Below are 10,444 nucleotides of genomic sequence, written 5' to 3' on the forward strand. Positions count from 1 at the left end.
GTCCTTTTGAATTCTCCTATCCACTATCCCTTAACCCCGTGACGTTTCACTCAGAGGTCAAGGAATAGACGATAGGGTTAGAACTTAGGAGCTGATTTTTAAACTATCCGACTGCAGCCAGGGTTTCCCTCTCAGTGGAGTTTGACCTTTGACCTCTCTTCGGTTGAAATATTCAACAGTGTCAACCGTTATCATGGAGACGTAAAAACACAGCACGTTGTTTTGTTGCAGTAACTATGAACTGGTTCAGTATATAATTTACTCTCAATACATCTGATGAATCAATATGTGTATTTAAATGTTCAGTCTGCCCGAAATAGACCGAACATTCTAATGAATTGATCTCTCAATTATTGAAAATAATAATAATGGGTTTCATTTATAAACCACTTCATATTTGAGTGCAAATCCCGAAGTGCTACATGCAGTGAGCATGGACCAATATAAAACAGTACACAACATGGTAGGATTCATAAAAAGCAGTAAAAACAAACAATACAAAAGAAATAAAAGGGTAGTAATAAATAAAATAAAAGGTCTAGGAAAAGGCTCTATTGAAGAGATGGGTTTTGAGGCCTCCACGGTCTGTGGTGCTCTCATGTGGTCGGGGAGAGCGTTCCACAGTCTGGGAGCAGCCGAGCAGAAGGCCCGGTCTCCCATAGTACGGAGCTTGGTCCGAGGGGGTTTGAGGAAGTTGGGTTTGAGGAAGTTGGCTTTGCTGAAGCGCGAGGTCCGCAAGGAAGTATGAGGGGTGAGGAGTTCCTTGAGGTAGGGGGGGGGGGGCAGTTCCATGGATACATAGGACTCCACCCAGCGGATTCCAACCAAAAACCCAGTGGATCCCAGTGGCTGGGGGCGTTACCAAATTTCCCCATTTGTTAAATTACAAGATTTAACCATGATTTAACCAGGAGACCTTGAATTGGATCCTCAGTTCCACGGGGAGCCAGTGTAGTGATTTCAGGATTGGGGGTGATGTGTTCATATTTGCGCACCCTCATCAGGATCCTAGCGGCGCTGTTCTGAATGTACTGGAGCTTCTGGATGCTTCTGTTAGGGATCCCGATGAGGAGTGCATTGCAGTAGTCCAGCCTGGAGGAGACAAAGGCGTGGACCAGCTTTTCCGCGTCCGACAGAGTGAGTGTTCCTGAGGTGATAAAAGGAGTTACATGACATGTCACTTGTTAGACGCTTTTATCCAAAGCGACTTACATACTCAATACTGTGGACAATCCCCACAAGAGCAATTTGGGGTGAAGTGTCTCAGGGACACAACGACATGCTGACTGCAGTGGGGTTTGAACCTGTGACCCCGTGATCCGAACACCAACGCACAACCCACTGCACCACACGACTCCCTAGTTCTAGTTCTTGCACAGCTGTTTAATGTGTGCCTCAAAGGTCAGATGGGCGTCCATTTTCACACCCAGGTTGGTGACTATTGAGGAGAGGGTAATGTTATTAATTGTTATTTTGCGGCTGACTGACGGTATGCATGCAGCATTAAGTGACTCATCTTGTCCTATAGAATATATTATTTACTTATGATTTTATGTCTTCTTGTGGAACCTACTGCTGCAGGTCTCCCTTGAAAAAGAGATCATTGATCTCAATGGGATTTTCCCTGGATAAATAAAGGTTTAGAATTGAATTGAATACATGTAGTGAACAAGATTGAAACATCCCAAAAATTAAACTAAATTAAGATGCACAAAATAAACCCACTTTCTTCCTTTATACATGTAGCTATTTATTTAATTTCCTCAAAATTGATCCTCATTTGGATGGATTGGTTGAATAAAGAGACGAAAACATTTTGGTTTTGAATGTTTAAAAACAGATTTATAAATTTTCTTTATGCAGTCTCAACGTGTTTACAAAACCGAAGCCGTCAGTAACAAAGGCTAACCTTACAAAATGTCCATACTAAATAACATTATCTTGTTAAGAAACTTATAAAAATATAAAATCAGCCACATCTGAATCATTTTAATCAGCTGAGAGAAAAACAAGAAGACCAAACCAAACAGTTTTGATAAAAGAAAAACAACAGAGACCAGAAGAGTTTGAAGATTAGAACATAAGAGAAACCATCATAAAAGGCTAAGCAGTGTTGTTGTTGTTCAACTTGATGCAGATGTAGTTGCTATGCAGCATCTGGACTACATGCTGAAGAGTTTCTGTGAATCCTTTGACAGAAAGGCCTCATCTTCATCCCTTGAAACCCTCCTGCTTCTGCCAGCCGGACGCTGAGAGACGCTGAAGTGATCCAGATGTTGCTTCACAGATAACCTTTCCCGGGGAGAAACAGAAACCTCAGCAGTCAGTCTCCATCACCGCCAGCCCTCCCGTTAAATCAGCGTGTCGCAGCTTTATGCACAAGCTTTAAGGATCCAAATCAGTTCGGTTTAGAAACGTCTAGAAAGATTTCCATCGGATGGCAGAGAAGATGGTGTGGACGAAGTAGAGGAGGGTCGCGACGTACGAGAAGACCTGAAGAGACAAGGAGAACGTCAGGGGAATGAAGTGAGTCACATAATAATCTGCCCAGTAGAGTCCCAGCACCTTTCCAGCATGTGTCCACCTTTATAGAGGACACATTATGGTCACTTTCAGGTTCATATTTGTATTTGGTGTCTCTACTGTCATGTTTGGACAGGAGAGAAACTCTAAAGCCTAAAAAAGTATCGTTAGGCTACAACACCACGGTACAATAACTCATGTCCGCATCACTAAGATAAAGGCCATCATGGAAACTCATCTATTCACTCGTCTCATTTTAGCCTTGTTGTGTTTATACTGTTTAAAGGTCCCCTATTCTACTGTTTTTCATCAATATATTACAGGTCTCAGATATATACTAAACATGTCTCTGATTGGCTGAAACACCAAACAGATCATTGCAGCATTACCCATAATCCCCTCTGTTTCAGCCCTGTTTCCAAAGTGCTGATTCTCTGTCTGTTACTTTAGATGAAAGTAAGGAGCCCCTCCCCACGCCCCTCTGAGAGACATTTGGTTACAAAGAACTCAATGGCGCTCTAGAGGAGATTCAGGTGATAAGGGGGGGGGGGGTTGCCTTGGTTGCTGATTGGCTAATGGTTACACAAGACAACACATCGTGATGACATCATAAAGTGGCCAAAATCTGATCAGCTCATTTTCAGACAGGTTTTTATAGAAATGGATCAAAAAGAGAGAGAATCTTTGTTCCTGAAACTTTCAGAGTCTGTTTCCACAGAGGGGACACATGCTGATGTAGAAGAGACATGAAGAAGAGGGTACACATGTTGATGAAGAAGAGACATGAAGAAGAGGGGACACATGTTGATGTAGAAGAGACATGAAGAAGAGGGGACACATGTTGTTGTAGAGAGACATGAAGAAGAGGGGACACATGTTGATGTAGAAGAGACATGAAGAAGAGGGGACACATGTTGATGTAGAAGATACATGAAGAAGAGGGGACACATGTTGATGTAGAAGAGGGGACACATGTTGATGTCGAAGAGACATGGAGAAGAGGGGACACATGTTGATGTAGAAGAGACATGAAGAAGAGGGGACACATGTTGATGTAGAAGAGACATGGAGAAGAGGGGACACATGTTGATGTAGAAGAGACATGGAGAAGAGGGGACACATGTTGATGTAGAAGAGACATGAAGAAGAGGGGACACATGTTGATGTAGAAGAGACGTGAAGAAGAGGGGACACATGTTGATGTAGAAGAGACATGAGGAAGAGGGGACACATGTTGATGTAGAAGAGACATGAAGAAGAGGGGACACATGTTGATGTAGAAGAGACATGAAGAAGAGGGGACACATGGTGATGTAGAAGAGACATGAAGAAGAGGGGACACATGTTGATGTAGAAGAGACATGAAGAAGAGCGGACACATGTTGATGTAGAAGAGACATGAAGAAGAGGGGACACATGTTGATGTAGAGAGACATGAAGAAGAGGGGACACATGTTGATGTAGAAGAGACATGAAGAAGAGGGGACACATGTTGATGTAGAAGAGACATGAAGAAGAGGGGACACATGTTGATGTAGAAGAGACATGAAGAAGAGGGGGACACATGTTGATGTAGAGAGACATGAACAATAGGGGACACATGTTGATGTAGAAGAGACATGAAGAAGAGGGGACACATGTTGATGTAGAAGAGACATGAAGAAGAGGGGACACATGTTGATGTAGAAGAGACATGAAGAAGAGGGGACACATGTTGATGTAGAAGAGACATGAAGAAGAGGGGACACATGTTGATGTAGAGAGACATGAACAATAGGGGACACATGTTGATGTAGAAGAGACATGAAGAAGAGGGGACACATGTTGATGTAGAAGAGACATGAAGAAGAGGGGACACATGTTGATGTAGAAGAGACATGAAGAAGAGGGGACACATGTTGATGTAGAAGAGACATGAAGAAGAGGGGACACATGTTGATGTAGAAGAGACATGAAGAAGAGGGGACACATGTTGATGTAGAAGAGACATGAAGAGGTGGATTTTGCATAATAGGTGACCTTTAAACTAGAAACCTTGATCAGGTCAAGAGGAAAGGTGGTGGTCGTTTGTGAAGATTATTTCTCTAAACAAAACATGTGTAGCTTATTTACTTCAAACCAATGGGAAAAATCACATTAGCTTTTTGTTAATGGAACCAGAGTGATGCTAACTTCCAGATGTGCCTCCAAACATACGCATCCCTGCCCTCTGCTCAGGTCTGCGGGCTGAGCCTCACCGTGTTACTGTGCAGATAACTGAACATCCGGTGACCATGACCCAGCCTGACTCACCACTGCAGAGATGTCCAGCTTGTAGTTTTGGGAGTTGAGGGGGGTCGTCTCTTTGATCTCCAGGGTCACTTTGGCCAACGCCACCGAAGCGCTGAGGTAGAAGAAGGCTGCGATGCCGTGATATGCAACGTCCTGACGAACAAGGAGGGGACAAAGTGTGAGAGGTTCCTTATGGTGTTAGTCCGACATGTGCTGAACTGTCTCCACTGGCAGGGAGTCAAAATACACACCAACACATTCTTTAAAAAAACGGTAACAAAGAGAAAGCTTAGTCACGGTGTCCTGCTATGTTATCACAATTGTTTGTCGTTTACAACCAAGGAAATTATCTTTTTAATTATTGTGACACAAAAGAAAATATTACTCGAGGTATGTTCAGCGTGTGGTATTAGGGCGGTGTGGGAATCTCTCTCAAGTTGCTCTATTATCTGAGAGCTGAGGAGAGGCTGGCGTTTCTCTCGTTCACACATGTGTCTAATTCCAACTGCACGGAGTCAGCAGCCACAGATCCAACATAAGACTCAACCCTAACAGGAAGGCAATCAAGGTGGTTATGGGAGCATTGTGATGTTGATTCTTCACTTAAAAGCCCTGAATCTCATATTGCACAGCGTCCAGGAATGCACCAATATACATTTCTCTTAAAGAGTTTCCAAACTCAAAAATGTATGCAATGTGAGAACTGGTGGCGAAGACTTGGCTTGGCAACTGGAAGGTCACCAGTTCAAGTCCCGGCAAGACCAAGTGCTACCGAGGTGTCCTTGAGCAAGGCACCGTTCCCCACACTGCTCCCCGGGCGCCGTACAAAATGGCAGCCCACTGCTCCTAACACTAGGATGGGTCAAATGCAGAGAAACAATTTCCCCACGGGGATTAATAAAGTATATCAATCAATCAAAATCAAAATCAAACTTAATGTGGCACTACATATTACGCACATTTTCATGTTCATATCAGTATGTAGTGTCTCTACATGTCTCCATGCTCTAGTGTTCAAAAAGCTCTTTATACTGCCTGTGCTGCAGCACCTCTTTTCACCCTCTGTCTGAAACCAGTGCCCAGTCTGCTCTGATTGGTTAGCTGGCCGGCTCTGTTGTGATTGGTCAACCGCTTAGAGATGTCCCACCCCTTAGCCTATCACGTGCAATGTGTTGGAGCGCTAACCAATAGAAGCGCGAGTGTGACATAATGATGTCACTATGTTCCTTAAGAAAACAAATAAGTCCAATGGAGGAATTTTTTCCGAGCGACTGTGGCTGCGAGGGAGTGCGGTCGTCTTTCCACCAGAAGGTTGTGGGTTCGATCCCAGCCCGTGCAGTCAACATGTCGATGCATCCTTGGGCAAGATACTTAACCTTGAGTTGCTCCCGATGGCCACCGGTGTGTGCATGTTAGTGCATGTCCTAACATACACTGCTCTGTATGAATGGGTGAACGACATGTAGGATGTAAAGCGCTTTGAGGGGTCTTAAAGACTGGATAAAGCGCTATATAAGTACAGACCATTTACCATTTAAGACACAACAGACACATTTCTACTCTAGTTCTCGAGAAAGGCAGAAAACCAGCAAACAATTGGCATGGTCAGGTTTTCACACACATTTCTCTATTTAGACAAATTCATTGAGATCAATGTTTGAAACATATATATAAGATGACTCTCCAATTGATTGAGGGAAATGATGAGCAGGAATGAAGGCTGCCCCACTTTGTCTCAAACTGCAGAGCCAAAGTCTTCCTGATTCAGTTGAGAGTGTTTTGTGTCTTCGCTCAGGATGTGCTGAAGACTTACTGCTGCGGCCCAGGAGCCTCTGTGTTGTGCGTCCCGACCGAAGAACATCACCATCCAGATGAAAGTCACGCAGAAGCAGAAGAGGGAGACGAACATGACCCAGGCCTGAGGGTTCGCCGGCACCACCAGCGTGGTCGCCACCAGGATCCAGGACCAGGACCCCCGAAGACCTGCAGGGACACCAGAGAGGCGTGAGAGGAGAGACAAGCACGTGTTTTACTGCGTCATCAAAGCAGCTCGGTATGACTCCATCACTTTCTATCGATGTCAGAAGATAACAATTCAAACCCAAATACATTTCATTTAAATCAAATGGAGAAAAATGTGTCTCTTCCAAAAGATGTTCTGATTTTAAAAATCGTTGCACATTATTATGTTTAAAGAGGACATTATGTTCATGTTCAGGTTTGAGCCTTTAATGTTCCTATTTTCACCCTCCGTCTGAAACCAGAGCCCAGTCTGCTCTGATTGGTTACCTGGCCGGCTCTGTTGTGATTGGTCAACCACAGGTGTCCCGCCCCTAAGTTATCACATACAATGTGTTGGAGTGCCAACCAAAAGAACCTCAAGTGTTACATAGTGATGTCACATAGGACAGTTTCCTAAAAAACGCGTGTTCCTTTTTTCACACAGCTTCACAATCTGCTTGCCAATCCCTCCGTCTGATTCTTGATGGATTAAACTTCATTTGCTGTAAGTTGGGATGTCTTCTAACATCAATTATCATATCCTTGGTACAGTTGAAGATGAGATTCCTCACCCCCACAACAAAGTTGCGAAAGACTGGGCTGTGGCCGGTGTCATTGTCTTGGAACCTATACAAACCTGAACATCTACTTTTAAGCTGATGTGTGTTTTCTTTATTCTGTCCACCCTGGATTTCCAGCGGGGCGTAACTGGCTCAGTTCACGCTACACCTCTGATGATTGACAGACTGCATTATTCATGGCGTTCACCTTGAATCCACCTGCTCACACGCTGTGTTTCCGTTTGAGCTAACGTGAACACGATTGTAGCATTCCTCCTCATCTCAGACTTTCCTGACGTCAAATCATCACAGTGAAAGTATTTATATCTTTTCGTATCAGCGAAAGCTTTCATTCCATCTCTCCTGCGTCACACGGGCTCATTCTAGGAATATCATCTCTGTCTAATGTCTGGTGACCCCTTCACCTCCTTCCATACTTCTTTTGTTTGTGAAATATTTCAGATGTAGGAAGGGACATTATTTAGATTCCTAGAAACAGCCTCAGGACAAAGACAATATTCCTGTGGTTCAAGTTTAGCAATGGGTGAAACTTCACTTCTGTGTCATTATTTATAATTAGATATTTGAGTCAGATTGTCAGTAGTTTATTTTTTAGCTAATAAAAAGGTCAACTTGTCATCAGACGGCAATGAATTCCAAGATTGCTTTTCAGCCATTGTTTGCCTGCATGCAACCAAAGCCTGCTCCAAACCGGATTAGTCAATACTCCAAAAACCAGCTCGCGTCTGGCGTCAAACCCGGTCCCATTTAAAGCCAACAGAACCAATAATACATCTGATGTCTTATTGTGTTGTTTTACTTGCTTCATATTTATAGATTAGAGATTTATATAAAAGTGAACAACATTTCAATTTCACTTCCCGAAACCTATGACAATCTTCTCCGTCTGAAACTACAAGATCACAGCAGCAGCTTGAATGAGAGGCCCATTATGAAGTACTAGCTCAATTATCAAAACAAAGAGTTAAGATTGATTGCAGTCAAACCGGTAGGAAGATTAAGTAATTCCTTGTTCGCACCGAGTATCTGCTCTCTTCAAGAAATACAAATAGTAAAAGCAGAAGCTGAATTTGTGTTTGAAAGGAGTGAAATGATAACAGAGACTCAGGGGAAACTGCATGTTCACCAGTCAGCCGGTCTCCCACACAAGAAAGCAATTAATAATTAACTGCTTTGTTACTATAAGTTTTTAGTCTTTACTAATTAAAACTGTTTTCATTGGTGTGCATAACAAGGCAGCTGACCAAAGACAGACACACACAGAACACATCATAATATTAATATCAATCAACTTTAACCATTTAGCACCTTCCATGCAAGATGCAGCCACACGTGCTTTACAGAGCAAGACAAGAGACATTAAAATAAAGTGAGTGAAAATAAAGACTATGAAATATAATTAACAACAAGTTAGGTCACAAAACTATCAAACATGAAAAGTTATACCACTAAAAGTACCCCAAATTAAAAAGATAGGTCTTTAATTTAATTAAAAAATGTCAGGGGTTTTCTTTTCTAAGATCCAAGGGGAGGCTTTTTCAATATGAAGAGTTTAAAACGTTTTCTTGCCGATGTTGTTTTTTAGGCATGTTGAGTGTTTACTAGTTAAAAGTGTTTTCATTGGCGTGTGTAAAGTGGCAGCTGACCAAAGACAAGACAGTCACCGACACTCAGAACAACAATAAAACGTTCTCTGTAAGATGTTGCTTCTTACCAGTTCAGGCAGGTAGAGGATGTCCGGGATGGTCGTACATATCCCGATCCCTCTGGGGAGGTTTCCCATGGTCGCAGTGTTGGAGTCCATCATGCTGCTGCTGCTGCTGCTCGGACTGATCCGGGGCTCAGAGCTGCTGCTGCTGCTGCGTGTTAAACCAGGTGGATCCGACCGGGAAAACCGGAATCCCCATCAGCCGAGCAGAGACACGCCCGGCGGCCGTCAGACACCGGGAGGAGCAAAGAGAGGATGTGGATCTGCTGGAGGATCAGGGAGAGGAAGTGGATCTGCTGGAGGATCAGGGAGAGGAAGTGGATCTGCTGGAGGATCAGGGAGAGGAAGTGGATCTGCTGGAGGATCAGGGAGAGGAAGTGGATCTGCTGGAGGATCAGGGAGAGGAAGTAGATCTGCTGGAGGATCAGAGAGAGGAAGTGGATCTGCTGGAGGATCAGGGAGAGGAAGTAGATCTGCTGGAGGATCAGGGAGAGGAAGTAGATCTGCTGGAGGATCAGGGAGAGTGATGGAGGTTCCGAGTGAGACAGACTTATCAATGTTTGACCAGCGTTAATAATTGATCAGCATGACAACCTTCAGCAGCAGCATCAACACAATAAGACTGATACAATCAGATAATGTTTTTATTGAATTTGATGGCAATAATTATTGAATATCTTATCACTTGTTTTGAACAATATGAGGCCATAACATGGATGTTATCAGTTGTTTTTGCTACCTTACCTCTAATGCTTCAGTAACTGCTGCACCCACCAGAAGCTAGGCCAGAAGGGGCAAATCTGACATCATTATTTTGACTTTGACTTTCACTTAACTTTTGGTGCCTAAAAGGAAAGGTATCATGGTTTGGGTAACCATAAATCGTCCGACGATCGTCAATTATGAACTCTACTTATGATCCACGTGGCGTCAGGGCCGCCCCTCCGTACATGCAGATCACGCAGACTGCGTGGGGCCTCATCTTTCGAAGGGAGCCTCAGGGAAGCGCAAATGCGGCGCAATTAGTGCAAGCGCGCCACAGTTTCGCACCTCATATTCGCCGCTGCCAGGCTCCGGTTCACGCGCGTGCTCCACTCGCCCCCCTCCCGTCGACGCTAGCGAAACTGGCGTCACCCACTGGTTTGTGGACTACTGTTTTGAAGAGCTGATTTAGTCCATCCATTTTGTCCATCTTTTTAACACGAAACACAATCAACTTTCATGAACTGAACTAGGCCTACATGGTAAAAGGGTCAATGTTCTAAACAAAAACACAGACAACAAAGGTGTGGGAACTGGGGTTGGTCGCTTCAAAACATCATTGAAGAAGTGGGGCCTGGCAGATAGTGCTGCATGCCAG

The 10,444-nt window shown here is 43.8% G+C and overlaps 1 protein-coding gene across 1 annotated transcript; it reads right to left on the minus strand.

Moving 5' to 3' along the window:
- Positions 1-1,863: 1,863 nt before the first annotated feature.
- Positions 1,864-9,585, minus strand: LOC117454734 (myelin and lymphocyte protein-like). The gene is given in 5 exon segments (XM_034093879.2): positions 1,864-2,493; positions 4,816-4,947; positions 6,608-6,763; positions 6,766-6,777; positions 9,091-9,585. Coding segments are annotated over 5 exon segments (468 nt in total). The 5' UTR covers positions 9,184-9,585; the 3' UTR covers positions 1,864-2,418.
- Positions 9,586-10,444: the final 859 nt, after the last annotated feature.

The sequence above is a fragment of the Pseudochaenichthys georgianus genome, chromosome 1 (genome assembly GCF_902827115.2).
Source record: "Pseudochaenichthys georgianus chromosome 1, fPseGeo1.2, whole genome shotgun sequence".
NCBI classification, from domain to species: Eukaryota; Metazoa; Chordata; class Actinopteri; order Perciformes; family Channichthyidae; genus Pseudochaenichthys; species Pseudochaenichthys georgianus.